General features: G+C 41.0%; 3 protein-coding genes across 6 annotated transcripts; 2 read left to right on the top strand and 1 right to left on the bottom strand.

Moving 5' to 3' along the window:
• Positions 1–5: 5 nt before the first annotated feature.
• On the bottom strand, positions 6–9,212 carry coq6 (coenzyme Q6 monooxygenase). Its single transcript, XM_023292114.3, has 12 exons — positions 8,819–9,212; positions 8,364–8,498; positions 6,420–6,478; positions 4,423–4,549; positions 3,114–3,244; positions 2,932–3,039; positions 2,571–2,633; positions 2,357–2,464; positions 1,501–1,703; positions 1,185–1,300; positions 661–827; positions 6–133 (listed from the first exon to the last, which is right to left on the bottom strand). The coding sequence occupies exons 1-12, from the start codon at positions 9,021–9,023 to the stop codon at positions 104–106; spliced, it is 1,452 nt and encodes a 483-aa protein (XP_023147882.1). The 5' UTR covers positions 9,024–9,212; the 3' UTR covers positions 6–103.
• Positions 9,213–9,250: 38 nt separating this feature from the next.
• On the top strand, positions 9,251–16,816 carry fam161b (FAM161 centrosomal protein B). Of its 2 annotated transcripts, none has more exons than XM_023292113.3 (9): positions 9,251–9,472; positions 11,137–11,367; positions 11,445–11,941; positions 12,775–13,088; positions 15,609–15,721; positions 15,824–15,991; positions 16,090–16,189; positions 16,275–16,429; positions 16,677–16,816. In XM_023292113.3, exons 2-9 carry the CDS (start codon positions 11,150–11,152, stop codon positions 16,756–16,758), a joined length of 1,647 nt encoding a protein of 548 aa, XP_023147881.1. In that variant the 5' UTR covers positions 9,251–9,472; positions 11,137–11,149; the 3' UTR covers positions 16,759–16,816. The 2 variants fall into 2 exon arrangements, with proteins under 2 accessions (XP_023147881.1, XP_035813973.1); XM_035958080.2 differs by having other exon boundaries at positions 9,252–9,467; positions 11,134–11,367.
• Positions 16,817–18,955: 2,139 nt separating this feature from the next.
• On the top strand, positions 18,956–22,659 carry ngb (neuroglobin). 3 transcript variants are annotated; one of them, XM_023292116.3, is made up of 5 exons: positions 18,956–19,098; positions 19,313–19,468; positions 19,922–20,030; positions 20,137–20,256; positions 20,369–22,659. In XM_023292116.3, the coding sequence occupies exons 2-5, from the start codon at positions 19,371–19,373 to the stop codon at positions 20,519–20,521; spliced, it is 480 nt and encodes a 159-aa protein (XP_023147884.1). In that variant the 5' UTR covers positions 18,956–19,098; positions 19,313–19,370; the 3' UTR covers positions 20,522–22,659. The 3 variants fall into 3 exon arrangements, with proteins under 3 accessions (XP_023147884.1, XP_054862067.1, XP_023147883.1); XM_055006092.1 differs by having other exon boundaries at positions 18,957–19,098; positions 19,360–19,468; XM_023292115.3 differs by having other exon boundaries at positions 18,957–19,098; positions 19,235–19,468.
• Positions 22,660–25,443: the final 2,784 nt, after the last annotated feature.

Below are 25,443 nucleotides of genomic sequence, written 5' to 3'. Positions count from 1 at the left end.
AAGAGTAGAGAGGAAAATAAATCTTTATCATTATTTTTCACATTCACATTTTTACAAGCTTTAAAGCTCAGTGTCATTGGAGATCCACTGCATGACTGATACATCACTTGCTTGCAAACGCCATGATCTGCTCCTGCAAAGTGAAAAGAAACGCCAACTTAAAAACTCTGTAACCTCTGAATCACGCTTAAAAGCCTCTTATAAGTGAGTGGCGGTGCAAACCTGTAAACCAGTGAACTCACAGCATTTAATTTGGAAAAAATGTCTCTTTTAACTTTGTGCCTCCACAGTGAAATGTCTTTACAACCCGTTACAGTTGTGTTGGTCTGAATCACTTAGTAGGGAATAAAGCCATTTCACATGAGTGGTCGGTAATAAAAGGAGTGTGAAAACACAAGCCAACACCACTGTCCGCTGCCCCAGGGCCAGCCATGCACCCCACCCACACACTTTTGGTAACACTAAATTTGGGGCTAAACTTAGATGCCATAGTAGTAGGCTCAGAACCCTGAAAATTACAGACACCGCTAAAAGTAAAGCTCCGTGTAATCAGAAAAGAGGGTGGAGGGTGGAGCTTAGGTCTGACAGGTGGCTGATGTTATCTGAGCGACGGTCAGGTTCGCTGAGATGTGCTGCTGCTGTAGGAGACAGGAAGCTTACTTTTAGCGCTGGGAGCATGTTGGTGGCCTGCAGACCGAAGGTGCGTAGGAGAACCACAGGAGCAGCGTTGGTGGAGTAAAGCCGCTTCATGAGGTCGATGGCGGCCATCATGGGCAGATTGTGTCGCTGACGCTCAGTTTCGTATTCTAACAGGTGCTGTATCGCTCCTGTGCACACAAGCAAAAAGTGGGGGTTAATAAGTGTGAATACGATTCGGGCCTGTATGCCTGTTTTCTACATTAAGTCAGTGGACTGGTGCTATATTAACTTCAGAACATTTAACAGAGTAAAAAACAAACACTTCATCTCATAACAGGATTTTCATTCTCGTATGAAAAGCAACTTATATACAGTTCCTGGAAGAATGGACAGAAAAACATCAAATAAATGCTGCCGGAAAAGCTGAGGCTTTATATAGCTCGGATCAACAGCGTGCGTTCTGAGCTGGGGCAATGGAAAAGAGCTTAGGGGAAACCACTGTGCTATGGTGGCAGCGCTCGTGTCTGTTTAAAGTTCTCACTGACCCAGGTCCTTCCCGTTAAAGGCCGCCTGGCTCAGGAGCTGCGTGAGGCAAGCCACATCCCCAAATCCCAGGTTGGCTCCCTGACCGGCCAGAGGATGGACACGGTGGGCCGCATCCCTGCAAAGACAAACATATTGTCCACTATCCAAATAAATACGTTCAGTACAGGGTATGCTGTTTCATGCATAACACGAGGTCAAAGTGTCATTTCTTTACATGTGAAGCAGGAGATTCAAAAGCCTTCTTGATCAATTGAGGATTTTTCAAATCTAATCTTTTACATGGGGACCACTGCTTCTCTAGTATTATCATCTTACCCAATGAGTGCCACTCTGTGCCTGATGTACTCTGAAGCATGACCCATACCCAGAGGGAACATGACCCGGGTCTTTGGGCCGATCCCTGCCACACTTGGAGGAAGCTGTCGAGGTGAACCTGCAGACGGCATGATGGCTGAGAGGGCGCCGCGGAACATCGAGCCAGCCGTCTCAATTAGCTCCGACTGGTTCTCATTATTCCACTGTCAGCGAGAGCACAGACATGCAAGAAGACAAAGACACATTCACAGAGAATGAGAACTGGTCAGAAGAGAGAGAAAACAGACATTATCCCTTTGAGTGGACAAAGAAATTAGCTGACACAGGAGCAAAGCTGAACTCCAGGCCAGCGAAAGTGCCTTTTTTCCCCTCCCTAACTAACTGGTTTGGCAGGGCCTTGAGAGCTGGCTTAATTAAAAGAAGATGCCGGCCAGGCTATGCAGTTGAATTAGCTCTGTTTGAAAAACATTCCATGCAGTAATGGTCGACACTGGGAGACCACAGGTTTAATTAGCAAACCAGGCCTGAAACCAAACGTGACTCAACCGTGGTGACCCCATCCATCAGCAGGCCCAGTAAAAATAGCCAGCTTGGGAAAAAGGAGTTTCTCCAAACATAAAAAAATAGATAGGTATATCATTCCTGAAGTGAAATATTAGTATTGTGTATAGTTTGGGTTAAACACTGACTGCATTGTTTGCGTGAGGCACTCAAAACAGCTCAACATATGACTCAGACCATGGAGTCCCCTGCCACATGCAGCACACAAATATAGAGCTGATGCAACATCTTACTGACAGATGTGGAATCTGACTATACATACAAGATCAGCTGTTATGGTTACAGTGACACTTACGAAGGCAGAGTTGATTGCGTCAACAAAGCTCTCCTCATCCAGCTCCAGCAGCTCCTCTGCGAGCCGATGGCTGGTTGACCACACCAGGGAGCTCTCTGTGTCCGACAGCTGCAGTGCACAGAACGTGGACTTTAAAGCTTCACCACTTATTTCTTTTACAAATGGATATTTTTGCTTGAAAATACTGCCACTGCACATTACACAGTTATATTACCGGTAACATTGCAATGGGTCCTGTTGGGAGAAACCTCTGCCATGCGACATTGTTCTCCGTGGGCTGTCCGACACGTGAAATGAACTGAATTAAACACACTTAAATTCTGTGGTATTGCACTGTGTAACTATATTTCGATTACATACACACACTAAACAGAAAAACTAGGTCTTAAAAGGTGCTTCTGGGTGGGTTTATCCTCTGCATGGTGACACACGTGGCGTTAAAATTGCTATCATAGTAAAAACACTGAGTAAATTCACTCGGTAACCTGCAATAAGGTTTGCTTAAATATGTAAGTCTGCAAATTATAAACACCATAATAAAGTAAGAGGAATTACATGGTGTGATAAATGCTTACCTCTGATAGGTGCAGAACAGCCACCACAGCAGATTGGTCATAATTCCACTTGACTGTCGGTATCCCTAATTTCTGCCTCACCATCGAGTTCGGTCCGTCGGCACCAATCTGACAAAAAGACAGAAAACGGTAAAAAAGCAAAAAGGACAAAAGGACAGTTTGTGTGGCAGAAATAAACTGACCAGCAGCTTGGTCTGAAGAGTCTCCCCGTTGGCCAACGTGACCTGCACCCATGGGATGGAGTCTGCAGCCTGGTGGGGCATGGGCCATGTGTACTTCACCACCTTGGACCTGTACTTAACTTGCACATTATCTGGCAAACAACAAGATCATAACTCAATCACTACTGTACAAAAAACCCCCAAAAACGGCAGGAAAGAAAAAAAATCAAAGCAGCAGCTCGTGTGACTTTCTCACAACAAAGAAATCAATCTGGGTCCTGTGAATGTGTCATCTCAGTAAATCAGTGCTTTGCTACTTTTCCCCTTAAAAAAACGAAAGGATGGTTTGCCTGCAGCCAAAGCAGTGGAAGATCTATAAACCACCTCATAAAACACCACTGGTTTTCCTCGCTGGCACATGCTAGCTGCCAAAGTTCACATTCGACAATCTTCTTAATGGTCTTGGCCTGCCGCACTGCACTGACTAATAGCGTTTATCTACAAGCACACCACTCCACACTTTGCACGTGCCGCCAGCTTGTTAGATTTTGCACTAAAGCTGCCCCTCTTCTTAAGAAATCAGCAGCTGGACATCCCAAACACGAAAGCACCCTGAGCTGTGCTGGCTCATGCTGACTTGGACTGGGACCCATCCACAGAACGGCTACTGGTGCTTGCAATGTCAAATGTGGGTTTGCAGTGATTGGAGAGCAGGGTTACACTGAAAGCAGCTGGCGACGAGCACACTTTTCATGTAGTGCATCTCGAGCATAACAACACCACGGCTAAAATGAGAGGGAGAGAGAGAGGCGGACAAATGGGAGGCACATGAGGCAAAAACGTGCAGTAACCACACATCCGTTGTTTGGCGCAAAATGTTGAAAACTGTTTATAAATATGCCACTTTAACTGTCAGGCACATAGCAGAGCCCAGTTTTATTTGTGAACCTCACAAAAGTTGGTCTAATGTCAACAGCAATACACTGTCAGCGATTTAGTGTCTTAAAAGGTGGCAAAGCCCAGGGAGCACATGGCAGCTTTAAATAGGTCACTGGACCATTTCACGTGTCCTCGGAGGGTGCTGGGGCGCTGAGCTTCCCAAAATGTGAGGTTTTGATTGAAATTGCAGGAAAAACATGGACGGCTCCAAGAGCTTGTCTTTAAAAACAGTCACACAGGGAGAGAGAGAGTACATATAAACAAAACCTGGGGACAGGATGGAATAAAAGTGGTGGCATTAGGTGCCAGACATGGAGGCCATTAGGCAGATGGAACAGAAATAAAGCTACCGTGCGGGATTTCATGTTTTTATCATTTCTGCTGCACTTACCAGACAGGCCGTCCAGCTGTTTAGTGAGTGCAGCCACAACGATGTCATTCTCCACGATGTAGGCCATCTCGTCCTGCAGGTTCTCCTTATCGAATGTGATCAGGGCATCTGAGCAGGCATCCCAAACCTAAATGACAGACTCATTACGCCTGCGGTCCACAAGTCTATCCTTAAATGCATCCCCCTCTCCCTATATATAGCTGGGCAGTGCTGCTTCATTGAGCTGAACACATCAAAGTTGTTAACGGCTGCTGGAGGTTGGTACGGCCTGCATACATGAAACCCAGAGTGATGAGGGTCACCAGCGCCGCTCTGGATGGACGGCTGACTTCAGATTAATGGCGCTCTGTGAGGTGGAGGCCCGAATGACATTTTGTGATGTGGACTTTTTTTTTCCTTTCTCAAACATTTTTCTGGGAAACACAAATTAAAAAATGTCATGTTTGTGAGCATTACAGAGTGAGTCAATATTTGTCCACAACCAAAAGTGGCACAATGAGATATAGTTTTAGGCTACTGTAATTCCAACCCTGAAAGCAGCGTTTCAGCTAAACATGAGGGGGTGAGAGGTGTTTGTACAAGGTTAATCCTTTCCCGGGTTGTAGCTATGGTGACAGAACCCATCATTCTGCAGTAATATGCTGCTGCACTAGTTTTTTCCAAGTCGCCATAAAGTAGGGGGATATACCCCACAGAAAACCACTAATGGCAGTGGGTTTGCAACTTGTGATAAGTGGTTGGGAAGAAAGATTTACTGAGACCAGCCCAAAAATTGTTCTGGTTTTGTTTAATGCAGGGTGAAATGATGCAGCTTTGGGGTAGAATGAGTGACTGCTTTTTGTGCGAGATTTAAACAATCTACTTCCTTGCAACTTTATAGAGAAAAATGTGGGGAAAAAATGACGCCACGACGGCAAAAACTCGGTTTGCCTTCTGTTTTGAATCTAAACCTCAGTGCTTAGTGGACATTTAAGGTGGAAGAAGATTTTATTGCGGGGAAAGAATGCTATTTAGAGTTGACCTGCAGTACATACTTTCCAGTGCTATGGGCCGAGATGTATATGACTGAGATTCAATGAGCAAACAAGCCAAAACAGTGGTAGCAGAGTGAAGGTATAATGGGAGAGGTACACTACCATAATCACTGTAAGGCACAGCATGATGACATCTTAGGCCCAGAGAAAAACCCTGCGGTCGAGTGTTTGGTACACACCGACCACATCTTACAAGAGGGACCGAGCCTGCGCCCACAGCCGTAAAGCGGGTTCACTTTGCAGCAAACAACCACTCTCCTAATCTTTCATCTTCTTCCCGTTGTTCACATGAATCTTCATAATTAGAAGACGGGGGGTAAGGAGTACCAATTTTAAAATGCCAAAATGATTTATTCCTCATAGAAAACATGGCTTTAATAAATAAAACTAGCGTGGTCGGGGAGCGATGCAGCACTTTGAACATGCAGGGGGATGGCCTTTTTTTTAAAATGTACTCAGTGTTCTTTGGCGTTTCGTGTGCCACAGATCGTGCAGAGCTACTGAAAAAGCATAAATTGCACAGAGGAATGAACAAAATGCATGTTACATGAAACCGCCGTTTGCCATTTTAATGTGAACAATTACATACCCTATACATGATTATATGATACAGTATTGTGTTGCTTGTTCATTAAGCTGAATGACTGAGTAGGAGCTGAGTGTCACAGATTTTTCTCTCCACAAATTGTATGGTACTGTGATTGATGGATGACAGAAATACATACAGTATGCCAGTAAATTAGAAAGTCTGGAGGACATATGAAGGAAAAAGTCTGTGAGCTGTAACAGAAGAATTTTGGGAGATAGTTTCTGTAACAACGAGCTCCAGTTACAGTATTTTTATCTTGAAATGATACTTTTCTAAACATCTGACACAGCAGTACAATGTTAGTTATCATGTCCTTGTGTGGAACAGATAAAAAAAAGAAACTTTATGTAATAATTAACTAAAAATCAACATACCTGCATCTTTTTATACGGCTTGCACCTCATCTGTGTGATGTGCTCCCATGCTCCAATACCTGTATGCACATTGTAAGACAATTATATTACTAAAATTATATGTGAGTGCTTTACAAATCATCCAAATTCTACTTTGGAAGTCAAAACATAAGTAAAAAATGAAATACGTGTGTTTACAAAAAGTGCAGTGCAGGAGAACATTGTGACCAAGGTGAAGTCTGACAATTTTGGTAACACTGTGACAAACAATCAGGAAAAATTTGTAATATACATTAGGATAGAGGTTTTTTTTTTAAAACAACATCTGGTAATCTTGACAGTGAAATCTACAAAAGGAAAGTGAAACATTTACATCAATGTTGGCTTCAGAATGTGTTTAAATGTGATAAATATGAAGGCAAAAGCTGTTTGAAATCACTTTTTGTCAGGGAAATCACAGGACATGCTATTTCACAAAACTTTCTAGCCGAGATGCTCTTTTTAAGTGTATAAAAAACATCACTACTGTCGTTTTTTGCACTCAGTATTTACAAGAAAAAATATTTTGCAATTTAACAACTACTCACACTCACACATTTAGAAGCCAAAACATTTTTGGGGATTTTTTTGCTTAAAATATTTCTAAAAGGAAGGATGATAAATACATGATCTTTCAACAGCCTAATCAACCAAGAGGTAACCTTGACCCTGTTAAGTTATGAGATTATAGTGAACAGACTAAAAATCATTTATTGATCTCTCACTGATGCAGCAGCTACAGTGCGCTAAATGGTAGGGTGCAATATCTAATCTAATAATCTTAAAATTTATTTAAAAATAAATATAAAGCATCATTCAAAGTTACTGCAAAAAAAAGTTTCTGAAATTTATAGAGAGAGGTTGATAATGTTATAAATACGACTCAAGGTCTGTGTTTATTTTTATCTCAGATGTAAGGATTGAGTAGTTATCGGGCTCGCCAATTAGCAGATCCAATTGTCAGCATTTTTTATTATTAGTATAGATTGGTAAAGATTTAAAACCTGATTACAGCTTTTAAAAAGTGTTCCTCTAGCTCTGATGCCTCTTTCTATCTGTAGTCACCATTCTGTGGTATTGTGCACTGTCCTTATCAATACCGAAGAACAAATGTTGAAAAGGTCTCTTTTAATTAAACATATGTAAAACAGCCAGAAATAATTTTTCCCATTCACTTTTTCACACTGCACCACTAAAAACACTATTTTGAAATTTAAATGCCAAATTAGAAAATGTCTGACAAAAGGTTTAACACTTTAAAGTCAATAAATGGTTCACACCACAAGGAAGCTGCGTCAAGGAGTTCATATGAGATGTTAAACACCGCTATACCCTCTCTGTAACTAAATGACACTTGCAAAAAGATTATTGTTACAACACATATGATCTTAGTGCACTGGAATGTGTGATCTACCTGAGCTGAATCAGGATAAAATGCACAAGCCTGGACTCATGGTCATGTGGTGCTGTTTTTAATGGATTCTAGACCTGAAGTGGTAATTTAGAGCAAAGGGCAAATTTAAATGACGAGTCCATCTCCAACTGAAATTACAGTGTCAAATCCCTGACTCTCCCTTTCCCTGACTTTTGACATTTTGCAGAGAGGTACTTAGCTGCAGTTTGGGCAGTAGCAAAACTCTTATCCTTATCATTACTAAAACAAAAAGTAGCGTCAGGACACACTCCAAGTGACCCATTGCATGAGGAGCAAGGTCAGATATGATCCCTGCTAAGCTCGGGTGACGGGGTAGTGTCTGATCCCTGGCTTACCCTGACGAAGCCACTTAATAGTCGGGCAGGACAAACTTATTAGAGAAAGGAAGAAACTCAAGCGCACAGCTTTTTAAAGACTTCCAATACAAACGCACACATAAAAGCATTTAATAAGGCTGATTCTGTGTGTCAGGTTATAGGTTAATACTGTACCGCTGAGGAGTGTGGCAGAGCCTGGACTGATGGAGCTGACTCTGGTGCTGTAGGCATTTGGGACCTTGTCCATTACTTTCTTGTTTCCAGCTTCAAGTAGCAGAATCTTCTTGCCCGTCAAGTTGGGATCCATGCCTATGAGATACAATAAATATGGTAGAAAAATGACAGCACAAATATAAGGGTAGTGTAAGAATAGTAGAATGCATTTTAAATATCTTGTCATGTGTACATGAGTTTTTAATGTGGACATCTAACATGTTTTCCCACTGCACAACATCTAATTGTTATTTTTTGAGTAGACATTAGTTTGTGACATGTTTCTGTGATTCTCTACAGATGGACAAATGAGAGTATTGCTACACTGATTCCTACAATTTTGATTTAGACATGTAATTAATGGCTAAGTAACATACTAAGATGAGGTCTGACCATGTTGGGAGGGCAGCACTCACCTAGAGAACATGCCATTGCAGATCCAACCATCCCTCCCCCGGATATTATCACATCATAAACCTCATTCTTGCCAGAGTCGCTCTCATGTTGTGCAACCACTAATCCTCGCCTGATGATTTTTACTGCAGATACATGTTTTTCTGTTATAAAACACCGGCCAAGTCCGTTCAAGGCCAGTGGCGCCTTTGTGAGCTTGTGCATCATTCTGCCTGCAGTCCGTCTCCACACGACACGAACCCCACGTTGATCAGAAGAAAACAGTCCAGCTTCGGAGGATGAACACTTTCATACAACGATCACGCAGACGTTTCCCCTTGAATGTGTCCTAATACGTGCAGCTGTGTCCCTTCTGTAATCCTGCCATGTTGTGTTGACAAGCGGTCCAGAGGAAGTACTTCCGGGTTCCTGTCCAATCACAGAAGGTGCATTCAGCGGCTGTCGGTGCCGCTTCTGTCCACAAACAGTGCTAATGCTACCGAAACAGACGGCCGACTGCGTTTAAAAGATGATTACTTTGCTCCATTCCATAAAAAAAAGAACTTTACAGTTAGGCCAGCTCAACAAATGAGTTGTAGTAGTTGTAGTATATCTACTGGGAGTTTGGAGGACGCTTCGGCGACGAGAAATACTTCCTGAAAGTCGTCTGTTCTCAGGTTGGAAGCGCATTATTACTTTCAAGTTTCCTTCCGTTGATTGTATTTGCTGAAAATGTGCCTTTAAGCGGCAAAAAACGGAATGTAAGTGTGTGTGTAAGTGTATAAAAGTAAATAAGTAAATAAACTTAGCGTAGCTGACTGTAAATGCATGTGACTAAATCGATATTAGCTAAAACATGTTGCGAGAGTCGAGGTTGCCATAGTAACCGGTTTACACAGTTCACACACACTGGAGGTGGAGACTTTGTAAGTTCATGTGAGTACATTTTTTATATTAGATAGGCTTGCGACTCACTATTTGTTGAAATTATTGATTGATCTTTAGTTTTTTCACTTAATTTGCTGTAAAATACAAAAAAAAGATGAACCATTTTAGTTTCCCAGCTACCCATGGGATGTTTTCAAATAGCTTCTGTCACAAGCACTGGGCTAAAGACCCAAAGATGTTCAGTTCAATCCACATAAGCTTTATTTGTATAGTTCGCAATTCACAGCATAAGTTACCTCAAGGCTTTTGCATAGTAAGCTGAAGACAGTGCTAACCTTACAAATCTAAAAATTCCTTTTGAGTAAGCTCTTTGGTGATACTGGGAAGCAAAAAAACTCCCTTTAATCTGAAGAAACCACTGGCAGAACCAGGTTTTGAAGAGGGTGCTCATTGAGGGGTGAGAGTACGAGATTACAAATAAAAATCAGACAAACAGCGCTTAGGAGGACAGTAAACACAGAGGATGTAGCTGAGGCCAGTAGCTGCAGATCAGAAGCCAGCGATACCTGCAGAGAGGACAAAACACAAAATACAGGACAGAGAAGAACACAAAGCTAGTGGCATGCATTATTGGCATATAAATATATGGGGAGCAAAGGAAAGGGGAGTAGAAGACAAGCGCTCAGGGCATCATGAGAGCAGCCTTGGTCTATAGCAGCATAACAGTGGGATGTCTCAGGGTCACCCGAGCAAGTCATAACTAAAAGCTTTATCAGAAAGGAAAGTTTTAAGTCTAATCTTAAAACTAGAGATAATATCTGCCTCCTGCACCCAAACTGGGGGCTTTTTCCTCATGAGGGGAGCGTGATAGCTGAAGGTTCTGCGTTCCATTCTACATTTGAGAACTTTCAAGAACCACAAGTAAACCTGCACTCTGACAGTACTTTATAGGGATAATAGGGTAAAGATGAAATTGAGAAAAGCAGTAAATCTTCACAACTTACAATTAGTGCTGAAAGTGAAAGTCTTTTATGTGCTTGAATAATGGTTTGGTCTACAAAAGGAAAGACTGAGTGAAAAATGTCCATCTCCATTTACAACAGCAAGAAAAACAATTCCAACAACCACTCACACGTATACTTATTTAAAATCCATAATTTTATATTCATTTATTATAAAATAGTATTTTAAACATAATTTTTGCTTAAAACATTTCTTAAAGGAGAATGATAAATGCATATTCTTTCAGCAATCTCATCAATCAGTAGGATAATAAGCTCTGTTCTGTTTAATATATTTGCTTGACAAATTACTTTAAATATGAATAAATTATCAAAATGGTTTGCATTCTTTTTGTTTACAAGAATACGCAGACTCTAGTGACTTTGTGTTTGATTTTCTTTCTTTATTTCTCTCTCAGTTTATTTATTTAAATACTTTTTGTTGATACCAGAGGTCAGAGAAATATGCCAAAGCTGGAGACCTTGGTGGAAGATAGACTCAGATCAGAGCAAATGCTGCAGCTGCACCTCAAGGCCTTGAGAAAGACCCTGAGACAGCAGCTGCAGGAGACACACAGGAGACAGACAGAGGAGCTGGAGAAGAGGATTCACCTGGATGCTCTCCTGTCTACAGATGTAGACAGAGAGTCTGATGTTCAAAAAACACATAACCATCCGACCAAGTATGTTTCCTCAAGTTGCTTTTACGTTGTGTTCTAATTCTAAATGATCTATTCTAAAGATGTTTTCTATCTTACAGACATGTAGAAATGAGGAGATCCGCCTCTACATTTGCCAACAAAGAGACCTCCCACAGTCCTAAACAGCCTGAGAGACCTAACACATCTTCTCCAGCCTGGGTATCTTCAACAAACAGGAAGCATTGTTCTGTCAGGACTCAAGAGTGTGAGCGGTTAGTTTTATCTAAAACAACACAGCTGACCAAAGAGGAGGAGGCTGAGGCTGAGTGTCAGCAGAAGTTCTGTGCCCTCCCTGTCCCCAGCCATGTTGTTCAGCCCATCTACCAGGAGATGATGGAGCAGAGAGAGAGGGAGAGGAAGCAGAGCCATGAGCAGAGGAGGCAATTCTTGCTCTCCATTCAAAAGCCTTTCCGCTTCCAGGAGAGAGAAAAAGAGAAAAGGGAGAAGCTGGTAGCAATGTTAAACCAAGACTCACATGATCAGAAAAACAGTGTTACTCCTGTTAAAAAACTTCCTCACAAAGACGAGAAGGACTTGCCAGACTCTGAGCTACAAGGTGGGTTTTCTTTTCAGATGGCTCATGGTTTGGTATAATAGTTTAAATTCACATGAATATACAATATAGGTATATATAGATCTCTTGCTTTTAATGTTTGTGGCTTGTGACACTTTGTAGCCGTGCAAAGTCTACCTGTGAGGCTTTTTCACCTAAGCTATGCCAGTAAGTTGTGAACAGTTCATCCCAAGAGACCTGAATAGGTACAACTCTGCAGTATTTCACAAGAAAAGATAAAAGTTTCAAGAAAAGTTATAAAAAAAACAACCATTATATTCTCTGAGCCCCTTAGATTTAATCGGTTGAAAAAAGAGAAAATCATAATCACAGAAGCCTGAAGGTAGGCACATTCTCCTGCATGAAACCTCCACATAAACATGAGACAATGCAAAGTAGTTATCTCGTTATATTTGTTATCTGATCTAATATTCACAAAGTTAAATTTGATCTAATATGGTCATGTCTGCAGTTCAGATATTAAATAAAGGAAAAGAAAGTACTAGATCTACTTAGATTGTGAGAAGTAGTGCTTATGTATACAATTATGAATATATTCTTTTAGTCACTTAATTTACGTCCATTATTTTTTAAAGCAAACATTGAAAAGATTTACTGTTATTATTATATTTTCAAAGGTTTCGTTTGTCTTTAGGAATAATAAACTGGGTCACGATTGAATCACTTGAATTAAGACACAGAACAATTGTTTGTACGGCACACCGATGTCATATTGTGTCATACTGGATGCATGTGTAGAGTACAAGTACCTTTAATACAATTTAAACAGTGACATCACTACAGTTTTTGTCTTACTTCACTGTACATCTGTGTAGGCCAGGAGGAAGGTTGCAGAAAAGTCCACGCTCAGACAAAACTGCAGCAGAAGAATCCCACTTCGACCAGCTCGACAAAACTACGCACTGCTGAGCGCACCAGGAAGGAAAAACTGGGATTCCTGGATGAGCAGCCGAGCTTCCAGCCAAAAATCATCCATCAGGTCCCCAACTTCCACAGGTTGCACAAGGCCTTGCAGACAGAGGCGCTGAAGAAGACGCAGAGTAAAGATGTGACCAGGTGTCAGCCCTTCAACCTCAGGACCTCAGCTCTCCCTGCAAGGCAAAGTAGGATGAGCCCAGAAACCTCACAGGTAAAAGAAATTAAATGTTTTCATTGGTTTCTCTTACGACTGTTGCTCTTTCTTAGATACGTATCACATTATGAGCTTATTTTAGTTTACTTTCAGGGATTGATTTATATCTATTTTTTTTGTCACTGTTGGCAGATTTGTCAGAAGCAGTATGTGGTATTTTGAGAATTAGTGTATGACTTTCTCAAAATTATCACATTAAATACACCTTGTGTTATACATTTTATCTTTTACAATAAATGTAAAGGATAATGTCTTTCTAAAAGAGCTGGTGTTTCTGTCAGGACTCCAACGCACCAGGCGCAGATGGTTTCATGTTATAGTTTCGCAGCGCTTTTTTTTTTGAAGTCTCTCACACCTTTTCTGCTTGATGGATGGTTCGAGACTTATCCACCCACCATTTTATCAAGTCAATACCCTTCTTCCTCCTTTTTCAAGGAGGATTGCAAACCGCTTGCCTTTCTTAAAGCCTTCAGTGTTCTGTATGTTCCACTGACAGCCTGAAATCTTTGCTTAAAAAGGTCCGTACCAGTGATGATTGCACCACGTACAGACACATGTTTACCCCACACTTCTTGCCAACTCCACAACACAGCATGTTCCTGTGGTCCCTCAACACTCAGATAAAATGTGACAAAGGAATTTGACCAGGTCACGTTTTACTGCGTTGTCAGTGTCTTTGGGAGTAATTTGTTTGAAAAGATTTATTTGTATGGTTAAACCACTTGTATGCCTTTTGTGTAATTTTTTCGAGGTCGTTCGTACCAGTTCCCTCAGTTGTGGAATTGGGATGAATTTCAAATATGCACATCAGGCCATCTTCAAAGAGAGCATGTTCCCCTCCTTTAAACAGTCACAGTTCAAGCTTTCTCCACCTCCTTAATTTCTGAAATTTAACTCAAATTCCATTTTTACAGTGCCGCATCTACAGTTGTACCATGTTTGTTCACTTTTTATCCCTTAGCTCAAGCAGCAAAATCTTTTCTTATGAGACTAACCATATATTTCACAAGGGCATCTCTATATATGGTTGTCAAAATTTGTCTGAGTGGATGATTCACACAAGAGCATTAGAGACGAATAATAAATCTAAATGTAATTAGGTAAGAATTACAGTAATTTACACTAATCCAAAAAGGCAAAATAAACTTTGTGATCAGTGTAAGTTTCTTCCTGGCTTCCTTTCATGTGTCTTGGGACTCAGCCTGAAATTATCCAATTACCAGAGTTTTAGTTTATGAAACTTGTCTGACATTTTGGGGAAAATTCTTCTGACTTTGCTAATGCTATTTATAGCTGCATTTAGCTGAAGATGTGAAAGCTACTGTACACATAGAGCAGTTACAGTATTTGCAGACTAATGTTATACGCCTAACTGTGCAAAATGAGCTTATAGTTAATAACAGTACTGGAAAACCTAGATGTACCCTGCGTGATTTTTTCTGTAAGGTATATAATTCAAAACTTGTCAAAAGATCCTCAAATAATTCCTAAAGTTATAAGTATTTTATAATTAATCGTTTTCATTGTTTACTTTCTGGCAGTATTTGTTTTCACATTAATTGTTGCTATGCATAAAGACTAAAATGTATTTTTTAGAGAGAGAGAGATTGGAAAAATACAAAAAACCATTAGAACTAAGCACAGTTTCACTAAATATATAGTGTTTTTCTACACAATATATCTATTTATCGACAGGAAATGCTGGTTATTAGTTCTCTTAAAGTATTTCACCATTTAAAACAAATGACTGAGGCTAAAAATATTACATAATTTGTGCTAGTCTAAAAAAGAACACGGCACACCTGTTGCTTTGCTCAATGCACTGTTTTTACATTTGACATAATGCTTGCATTATGTTTATGCTATAAATGCAGTATGTATACTTTCCCTCTCCCTAATGGGTTTCATTTCTAAATACATTCTTCATTTAAAATATGATGCCATATGTGGTCAAAGTACATATTTAACCCTCATCAGCACATGTGGCAAAACCTACTTCATCCGTACACTTGTGGTCCAGCTGGACCCCAGTAGTATTTCATCTGTTTCATATTTCTGTACCTGTCCATATCCTCTCAGTGTATATTTTCCCAAAACGTGTGTCATCTATAGATACAAATATGAAAGAAACAATGAAATTACTATTGACGATTACAAACGTGTATTGCTTACAATATTAGTGTAAGAACTCCTGAATTGAAATGAAACACAGTGGAACTGAAGCAGTCATCACAAGAGCAACATAACACAAACATACATAAAGAAAAGATGCACAGTCCAGCTGGGGTACACACCACAAACCTGGTTGGAATCAAATAAGCTTTGGTGTATGTGATGGCAACTAGGTGGGTGACAACTACCTAAAGGGACTGAAAAATCCAACTTGTAATTAAAACAATATGACAACTTATATACCCCTGGGGTCTGCATGGACCCCAGCTGTACTGATGAGGGTTAATTTTGCAGCTGATAAAAGTGGGATCTGTATGTGAAGCGTTTTTTTCTCCCCATCTATAGGCACCAAAAATGAGTAATCTCAGTCGAAGCAAGTCGCTTGGGGCCTTAATATCCAGTGCCACACTCCCCACATACATCACAGATGCTACGAGGAAGCGCAGCATGGCCATCAGGTGAGTTGGATTGTTTTAGCATGACTTTTGAACTACTGACAGTAACATTTTCGTCTATTTGTTGTCCACACACTAAATAGGACATTATTTTTACCTTCACAGAAAGTCGATGGAGTTGAGGGACATTAAGAATGAAGAGAGCGCAGACTGGATGAGGAACCACCAGCTGAGATCGCAAGCCATGAAGAAAACAGTAACCCTCCATGCAAAGCTGCTGGACCCACATAGAAGCTTGAAAGAAGTGTTTTATGAAAAACTACAGCACCATCGGTGAGTTTTGGCCAAATTTGCAACCTTAGCAACTAACATCACAACAACCGCACGTGCCTGCCACAGTAGCTAAAACTATAATCTTCTCTTACATGAAGGGAGGCTGATCAACAAAGGATGAGAGAGTACATGAGAGAATTACGGGCAATGAAAGCTCGAGTTAGTGAACGCCCTTATTTGTTTGAACAGGCGAAACAGGTAAGTGACATGAACTTTAAGCGTTACTTCAATCTGTAAATGACATGCGCCTCCAGTAGCGTAACTGTGAGTCTTTTACTGGCAGAGGAACGCAAAGGCCCATGCAGAGCAAACATACAGGAGCACATTGATGAACGCTGGGCTAAAGGAGCAATTTGTTGAAGAAAATGGTGAGGCACTCAGATCTGAGGATGATACAGACCTGAATGACTGCAGCACTGAAAATGACATTCATAGCAGGTATGCAGTGGGAGAATTCATATCAAGTTTTGTTCATCCAGTGTGTAATACCACTGTGTCCGGTAAAATTATGAATAGCACTGCTGCTGGAGAGCCAAGGACTTCATGTGGTTTGGTCATATTACATTACATAATTTTCTGAGCTTTCCCTGCAGTCTTTAGTGAAGAAAAGACAAATACTGTAGCCAAGTAAAAGTTCGATGTAATTACAATATAGCCATTTTCTATCCCAACATGTCTGATTTAGGGAAGAAAATGTAGACGACGGGGAGAAAATTGAAGATGTGGAAGAGAAGAGCGTGAAGTCCAAAGGGGAAGAAATGCCATGATCAAAAAGGTTCAGGCGGCACTGAGTTTTTTGTGGCCTCTCCGCTAGAAAACAACACTGTCTTTAAAAATGATTCATGTCACGGCTAACTATCCGTACAAAACGTTTGATAGTTTAAGATCTACGGCTATAAATTATGAAATTACAAAACATCTGGACTTTACAATCAAAAATGTAAGGGATTACAACTGGAAGGAAATAAAAGTTTATAACTATATGTTTATAAGTAATTAATATTTTATATGGATCGCACACTCACAAATGTGTGCATATATATCTATAAATGTGTGTGTATATATATATATATATGTATATATACGCAATAAAAAAGCTTTTAGTTTTACAACAACAATTTCACTAAGAAATGTAAACACTATAATTTAGAGGATGATGAACACGTGGCTACCAGAATAAACTGAGCAAAATGAGAACACCAGTTGAGACTACTTTGTCTGTAACATTAATTTGTGCTGCTAAATCAAGACGCTTCCAATAGCCATGATAAAATGACAAAACTTTGTTGTGAGATATTGTATCAGACAATGCTCACAGTTGCATTTTTGCTTATGTAATGTAAAAAAAAAAAAAATCAAATCCATGTATGTTTTTTAATTGAACAGGTCCCACAGGAACACCAAGCGTCTGACATGCACTTTTCTTTAGATGGCTTGGTTAAAGTTCCCAGTCATTTCTGCAGCCACACTGTCACCTAAATAAACAATCCTCTCTGTGCATCTGCACTCACACAGACGGGTTCAGTGGTCTCCTCCAAGCCTACAGATCCACATCAAATGCTCTTGAACACTGGCCTCCGCTGTGCTCTTATGCTTTGACAGCAGACTGCCAGGAATTCAACTGATCATTTTAAGTTACAAACCACATGGGAATGTTTGAATATGTATATATACATAATCACAAGTTCATCATGGAGAACAGAACATGCGTTTGGTTACCTGTTGTAGTCAATGTGAATTCAGATTACAATATTAAAAGTCATTGACTACATAATCTAAAACTATTAAACGCATAGCTTGAAATGTAACTTATGTTACAATCAATTTTGTGCTGCTAGACTGATCTCTTCAGAAAATGACATAAAAACAGGACTGTAACAGTATTTAGCATCAATGTCCGGGAATTAAAATATACATAGAATTAATTTTATATATTTAAGAAGACACAAAAAGCAGAAAAAATAAAAAATTGTCACATAATGTACATAAATATAACAAATAATCACCGTCCCTTCTTTGAAATCGCAAATATCACATGACAAAGCTTCAAGGGCTCCATCCTGTCAGGTTGTCATGGGAACCGTGTATCCCTCCCCACTCTACCTCATAGTCCCTCAGGAGAAAGCTGTGCACCTCTGATTCCCTGATGCACAGCTGAAAACAAAACCAATCTCTCCCAACCTGTTAGATAATATCTGAGTGGGAACCTGCATCCATGAAATGCATGAGGGAGCAGACGGCTGTGGCATCTCTTCAAACAAACTGCAGCCTTAAATCTGTGTGTGGAGGCAGAGAAAGGGAGCGAACACGTCTCATTTAGATTAATGAGAGGCTGCACACTTGTCCGCTGAATGTTATGATCACGCTGTTTGAGGAGTGGCTCTTGCTTAGTAGATGAACAATATAATTTTGCTAAGGTGGCGTGTTCAGGTCTCTTATTATTGTAGCCGCTGCGCGATATTAAAATTCCCACACATTTAATTTTGTAAATGCATGGGTTGCATGAGGACACTTCCTAGAATAGATTATGCAGGCCTCAAATGGATGTCCCCTGTTTTAAAGCAGCAATTGCAATGAAAAAATTCTTATGTTGGGTTTTCTAGTTATTTCATTAGTCATTTTTATTTCCTATTTATTTGTATTAACTTGTTAATGCCGTTAAAGTCCAATTGCCAAGCTTTTGGTTAAGTGCAATCCATGCTATGTGTGCATGGAGAGTCTCTGTGTGTTTTAGTCCTTGGTTCACCTGCAGGAGGAGCTGTGGCTCGCTGCAGCCTCTCTGGAGCACTAGAGAGAGATCCCTCTTTTTCTCCTTCAGTGGCATGAATAATATCCCCAGTGCTGGAGAGAGAGCATATCAAGAGGCAAGCGGGAAGGGGAGAGAGATAGCAGCCAGTGTAACAGATAAGAGCGTGGCAGAACTTGTCTTCCTGACTGCACCGTGGGCCGGGGAAAGAGAGAACAAGTGCACCAGAGTGTCAGGCAAGGCTGCTGCCTGCACACATAAACACACTCACATTCACACACACACACACACACAGAAACAGACAGACCCCACAGCCCGGCTGCACCAGAAGAAGTTCAGAGAGAAGACTGACCTCAGAAAGGTACAGTATGATTGTGTGTCTCTAGCTGAGATATCATTTCTCCTGCAGCCATGTCCCCCCTCTCTCCTTTACATCTTAGACAGTGTTAGTAAATCAGCTGTTCTCCGCTCACTTGATGCTCCACTTTGTTTTTCAGGTGGGTTGGCAGAAGTTTTGTCTGTGGATTCACCCAAACATTATGGCTTTCCTCAAACTGAGCCTTCTTGTCCTGTAGAGGAGTTGTGTGTTTCCCCTCCAGAAAAACTTGTCTCGTGCTCACAGCCTGAAGGAGGATGGAGAAGCTGTCAGGGAAAGACAAAGAACTGATACGAGGCAGCTGGGAGAGCCTAGGCAAGAACAAAGTTCCCCACGGTGTCATCATGTTTTCCAGGTAAAGTCTTCCACAATCAGCATGACTCAAATGGAGCAAAGACAGTCAAGCAACTTATAGAAGAAATATTTAAGGTTGTTCTTATGTGCAAATAACCTTATGTTAGTATGATTTCAAATAGCACTTCGAGCAAAAGTGACAGGATCTTACTGTTTTTTGTTTTGCTACTTGGTAGCTGTCATTTTAGTATGTGTAACACAGGTGTGGAGAGAGAATCAAGCTAGATCTTATGCTGTACACTTTCGCCATGCAGGGACCGGAGGCTTTACTTGTTGCTTGGCGACAGACTGCAATAATCCACAATTTACTTTGAGACAGCTGCTGCTAAATCAGACGCTAGCAGGGGAGATTTGTAGATGTATGATTTATAGATTGATTTTGTGTCTGTGTGAATGTTTGAACCCGTGCCATCTGTATACACCTATAGAATAGTGTGGTATTTGTCTGTGGTAGACTGTTTGAGCTGGACCCTGCGCTCCTCAGTCTTTTCCACTACAGTACAAACTGTGGTTCCACACAAGACTGCCTCTCCAGCCCTGAGTTCCTGGACCATGTCACCAAGGTGAGCTCCATTCGCCACAGTGACCACTACAAGTATACACACATTTGCAGCTTTACTTGCGCACAGCTTTTTAACACTCTGTTCGTGTCTGTGCCCCTGATCCCAGGTGATGCTTGTGATCGATGCAGCAGTCAGCCACCTGGACGACCTTCACTCCTTGGAGGACTTTCTGCTCAACCTCGGGAGGAAGCATCAGGCAGTGGGAGTCAACACACAGTCATTTGCTGTAGGACCAACACTTCATAGTGAAACTCTCAAAAAGTGACTTCACAAGTGAATGACCTGTGTGAAAATATATTTTTTCTGTGTGTATGTTCTGTTTGTTGTCACTCCTGCAGGTGGTGGGTGAGTCCCTTCTCTACATGCTGCAGTGCAGTCTGGGCCAGGCCTACACAGCAGCGCTGCGTCAAGCCTGGCTCAACATGTACAGCATCGTGGTAGCAGCTATGAGCCGAGGGTGGGCCAAGAATGGCGAGGACAAGGCCGACTGAGGCGCACAGCGGGAGCTGCTGAGCAGTTGCTGTCAAATCATCAACATGGTTGCCATGGAATAAGGTGGTGTAACTTGCAGCATTGTGGCTTTAGCTGCTGTACATTTGCTCTGTGAGTGGGGTCGCACATAGCGTAGCGAATGTATGGTATAGTTAAACTTTTCAATTTGACCGTCCAATCGCAGAGTTTATTTTCTTTGCTGTGGATGTTTAGCTACCAGGCAATGCTGCTGTTAAGCCGTGAGAATCTGAGCCAGCCTGCTTTGGCTCTACTAAGTCTGGACCCATAATCTGAACGCCTCAAACTGACAAAAAGCATTAAGGATAACTGTTGAGTCTCTTTGTATATAATGGCTTTGATATATCTATTCAAATGATTACAGTGACTGTAGTGGTCTTTGTGATGTATCTTAAAAGAGTTGCACACTTGTGAAACAATGCATATTATATTTAGTCATCACACACTACTCAAACTGTGATGGTTACTGTGGCCAGCAGGGCAGCTCTCTAACTAACTGGAACACAGTGACACTCAACAAAACTTGTGAGACAATGCAATGTCATTTTACAGAAGAAAATCTAATCACTTTACTCTTATTCATTACTGTGTGTTTTTTAAATTGATATTACACATTACACTTTTTGTGAGTGACTTTGTTATCTAACTTTTAAGCTACTGAAGATAAGCAAAGCAGATTTCTAAAATTATATTCAATAGATACTGACAAGAACTGTTATACTCTCTGATAGCTTTCTTCAGCGATCTATGACTGTTAAGGCGTCCACGTGCACCTTACTCAACATGGTGTGTGATGCTCTCCTCAGTCGAGGTTGTGAGTATTTCAGTAGGCGTCTGATGACTGTTAAACTCTAACTCATAGACTGTTATGTGACCTTTAGTGTTTGAAAATGAATGGCATCTTGGAGGAATTCTGACATCTGTGTTCCTTGGCTATCAAATTCCAGTTATTGTTAGTGTGAAGTAGTTTGGTTGTATCATAGTTGCTTATCTTAGTAATGCTTATTACCTGCATTGTTGCGACTACTAATGTAGTTTTCCCTTGGCTTTAGAGCTGAAAATAACCAGAGTGGCTTGTGTTTCTCCAACACAGAGCATCTATGTGGAACTGAAGCTGGAAATGAATATTTATATAGACTTAATGACACAAATTCAACAATAACTGATGACAATTTTCCTTTTAATTTATCAACCCAAAACAAATAATACAGAGATACTGTGTGCTGACATTGTCCAATATGTATGTATTATTATTGCTGCCATAACACTGTATGTATCATCATTGGTTGTTATTTACATTCATGGCCAGAATGCCACGTAACTTAGCAACAGTGCGCCAAGTATTAGATAATAACACCATACAACTGTAAATCCAAGCTGCTGATATGTGGTTATTATCGCTTTAGTCTGAGTTTATATTTAAAAATTTTATTTTTATATTCTCTGAATAGTATGTGCAGTGAAAGAGCATTGACTTTTTTTCATGTCATGAACAGAACATCCTTGAGATGTCGTGTGTGGATTCCACTTCATGAACCCCAATACGAGAAAACAAATTGGCAACTTATAATCAGGTTTCGTTTAATCAAGAAATGTGAAAAATTATAACTTTTTAATGTTCAATTCCTACAGAAAAGTTAAAAAAAAAAAAAAAACAGGGTTGTTTTGAGCTGTTTTATCCCTACATAGTCTGTACTTTCCAGCCCACAGGTGTGATGTTTGTTAACTGACTGTGTAGGTGGTGTATTTATAGTGGTTCTTTTTTTAGTATGTTTGCCGCCCTATGCAGGTTGTTCAACATGTTTCTGTTTTGAATTACCTGGCAGTAAGTAATTTTAGCTGGCATGACTGACCACTGGAGTGTTATCTTTTTAACATCCAGATGTGTATATACAGTATATTGGGTGTGTCACTGTCTACCTCATCATTATCGGCTGCTACTGAACAGCGATGACTTCACCTAGTTATCCTTCAACCAAAAAACGCACATTATTATTCGAGTTAATAAGAGCACGCACTCTTTGTAAGCTGGATTCCATCCTACACTTTAAAGAAAAAAAACATGTTATGTGCTTACTGGAGCCTAAATAAAGTGATCTGTGGATATTTTACTGCTGAACGAGGTCAGTGTGTTTTCCTTTTGGTCGTGGATTGTTTGTCACAGAGTGATTCTGGTTACAACACAATGGTCAGCTTTTGAAATCAATCACACAATGCCTGATTTCCTTCCCACTGACAGCCCATCCCCTAGTGTTACATAAGATCCAAGCATCGAATGGCTCATCGCCCTGGGCTACAGAGACGAGGGCGACTTCAGGCACATCAGCCCACTTACTCATGCAACTGCACAATGTCACATCGAGAATGTTTCCCGAATTTCATCAAATTCTTGACAGTCTGTTCTGTTCTTTGCAATGCATTTGTTTTGTATTCTCCTCCAAAACCACATAAAAACTGCAAACTGACATTTGCATGCGTTTCTGCTTGTATATCAGTTTGTTTGTGTGTCCTGTAATGAGAGAATTTTAATACACGGGGCTTCTTTCTTCCATCTATACAGTTTGTTTGTATCCCTGTAAAAGTCACATCCATGAGCTGGCTGTCTGTTCTGCTGCTGGAGGAGCTGCTGACATGGCCTTAATCTGTCTCTGTGCGCTGCCAACAGTATCCTCACTCTCTCTGTCCCACGGAGAGTCTGCTGGATTTATGTTGGCTTCATGCTCCACGTCTCGCTTCAGCATACACAACAACACTGAGGCTCAGTTTGTCTCATTTAGCCTTCTCTCAGATCCCCAACCGATGCTTGGATTGCAACAAAATTCAATCAGCTGCTGGCTAACGTACCCCGTGTGTTTATTTCCCTCGAGGTAATTCCTCAATTAGCTCCTATGGTTCTACAGTCTTACCTTGTAGTGTACGAGGATTTGCTCTGAAGGCTGTCGTCTGGAGAGGGGTCTGTGAGAAAAGACAACACATTATTTTTAGAAAGTCTGCAATGTGTTTTGGAATGAAGGGGTATTGAACGTTGTCATGGCAACTGTTAAGTGATGGTCGTATATCCATGTGTGTGTGTGTGTGTGTGTGTGTGTTTGTGTGAGCGCATGTGTTTGTTTTTGATGAAGGAGGAAAGCAAGGCATTGCTTAATCACTCACTCATCCTAAATCATGCTGTGGAGAGGAGTGAGGAGTGGATAGTGGGCATGCATGCAGACTCAGCCTAATAAGACTCGCTCTGATAGCTCTCTAGGACCAGGACTGCAACACAAGTCTGCCAAGCAACAACCACAACAGTGCGAATGAGCTGTCTGTCAGCAGCTGCTAAACAGCTACTGCCACCACCAAGTAGAGTCAGTTAGGTTAAGGCTGGTGTTATGACTGTATTTGCTGATGCATTACATCTTTTAATTCCTCCTTGGTTCCTACTGAAGATGTGAATCTTCTCTAAAAAAAAAAAAAAAAAAAAAAAAACACAGTTACAATTTTAGGTTGAGTTTTAGTGCAAAATAGCTGATCACGGTTGCTTTTGGTTACTCAAATAAGAGTATTTGAAACTATTTCCAGCTGTCAACTAATATACTTCTGGATTGTTGCAGATTGTCTCATTTAACAATTAAACAAACCAACAACTGATTTTCTGTAGATATTTTCTTGCTCACTTGGTAGTCAGTAATTATGATAAACTATTCAGCAGCAGCTTACTGCAGTCACCTGATGCATCCTTAATACCAGTAACTGTTGCCTAAAAGGAATACACTTGAGCACTGTTCCCTCTAAGCTGCGCGCGTGCGCAATTGCGCACTGCTGACACGGTCTCTGCGCACAGAAAATCTGCGCTGCGCACAAAAAAAATCCAACCTAAATTGTAAATAAAATAAACACGTAACAATTCATTCTGTGCTATTTTTCAATGTGAGTCAGTGAGTGACCGGTGACTGGCTGCTGCAGCCAATGATGCTATTCACATACGTATTTACCATAGACTGTATATAATGGGGGCTGCACAGTGGCGTAGTGGTTAGCACTTTCGCCTTGCAGCGAGAAGGTCCCTGGTTCGCGTCCCGGCTTTCCCGGGATCTTTCTGCATGGAGTTTGCATGTTCTCCCTGTGCATGCGTGGGTTCTCTCCGGGTACTCCGGCTTCCTCCCACAGTCCAAAAATATGCTGAGGTTGATTGATCATTCTGGATTGCCCGTAGGTGTGAATGTGAGAGTGATTGTTTGTCTATATGTGTGGCCCTGCGACGGACTGGCGACCTGTCTAGGGTGTCCCCTGCCTTCGCCCGAGTCAGCTGGGATAGGCTCCAGCCCCGCCCGTGACCCTAGTGAGGATTGGGCGGTGTATGGATAATGGATGGATGGATGTATATAATGGTGTTTACGCAGCTAATCAACGTCAGGCGTCCTTATGTGCACCCACCGTTGTTCTCATAGATATGAATGAGTAGATAGGACACGCCCCTTTGAGCTGCGTGCTACAGCGAGGCTAAGCTAGTGGGGGCAAAGTTTCAGTGCATTCTGTTGATGTAAAACGGAAACAAGAAGTATGCCGGCTCACTATGCTGCATACAATTGCACACTGCGTCGTACGATTGAGACAGGGAACCTTGGAATGACTTTTCATAGGTAAGAATAGTTTTTGGCTCTTTTTTCATTATGAAATCTTGTTGAGAGCTTCCAGTCTATGAGAGCTAACTAGTTAGCCACTAGCAAAACGCTAAGGTGAGCTAGCAGCTTGACAACCAAATACCAGACGATTAATAGTAGCTGTAGTATAGTTGTACAAGCAGTAGTAGTAATACTAAATGTACAAGCAGCAGTAGTAGTATAAACAGCTGTTAGAGTCGTAGAAGTAGTATCAGCATTTGTAATAGTATTACAAGTTGTAGTAGCAGTGACAGTATCAG

This window comes from Amphiprion ocellaris, chromosome 20, assembly GCF_022539595.1.
Source record: "Amphiprion ocellaris isolate individual 3 ecotype Okinawa chromosome 20, ASM2253959v1, whole genome shotgun sequence".
In the NCBI taxonomy this organism is placed as follows: Eukaryota; Metazoa; Chordata; class Actinopteri; family Pomacentridae; genus Amphiprion; species Amphiprion ocellaris.
The sequence above is the reverse complement of the archived record's forward strand: the minus strand, read 5'-3'. Positions and strand labels throughout refer to the sequence as shown.

Bases quoted from the DNA above. Each gene is read 5' to 3' on its own strand.
- coq6 (XM_023292114.3), bottom strand. From the start codon at position 9,023: ATGATGCACAAGCTCACAAAGGCGCCACTGGCCTTGAACGGACTTGGC. The intron at 3,245-4,422 runs GTAAGTGCAGCA...GTTGTTTGCCAG, and splicing joins ACAGCTGGACGGCCTGTCTG to ATAATGTGCAAGTTAAGTAC. The intron at 2,634-2,931 runs GTAAGCATTTAT...CGTGTCGGACAG, and splicing joins CTGTTCTGCACCTATCAGAG to CCCACGGAGAACAATGTCGC.
- fam161b (XM_023292113.3), top strand. From the start codon at position 11,150: ATGCCAAAGCTGGAGACCTTGGTGGAAGATAGACTCAGATCAGAGCAA. The intron at 13,089-15,608 runs GTAAAAGAAATT...CCCCATCTATAG, and splicing joins TGAGCCCAGAAACCTCACAG to GCACCAAAAATGAGTAATCT. The intron at 16,190-16,274 runs GTAAGTGACATG...TTTTACTGGCAG, and splicing joins TGTTTGAACAGGCGAAACAG to AGGAACGCAAAGGCCCATGC.
- ngb (XM_023292116.3), top strand. From the start codon at position 19,371: ATGGAGAAGCTGTCAGGGAAAGACAAAGAACTGATACGAGGCAGCTGG. The intron at 19,469-19,921 runs GTAAAGTCTTCC...TGTCTGTGGTAG, and splicing joins GGTGTCATCATGTTTTCCAG to ACTGTTTGAGCTGGACCCTG. The intron at 20,257-20,368 runs GTAGGACCAACA...TCACTCCTGCAG, and splicing joins TCAACACACAGTCATTTGCT to GTGGTGGGTGAGTCCCTTCT.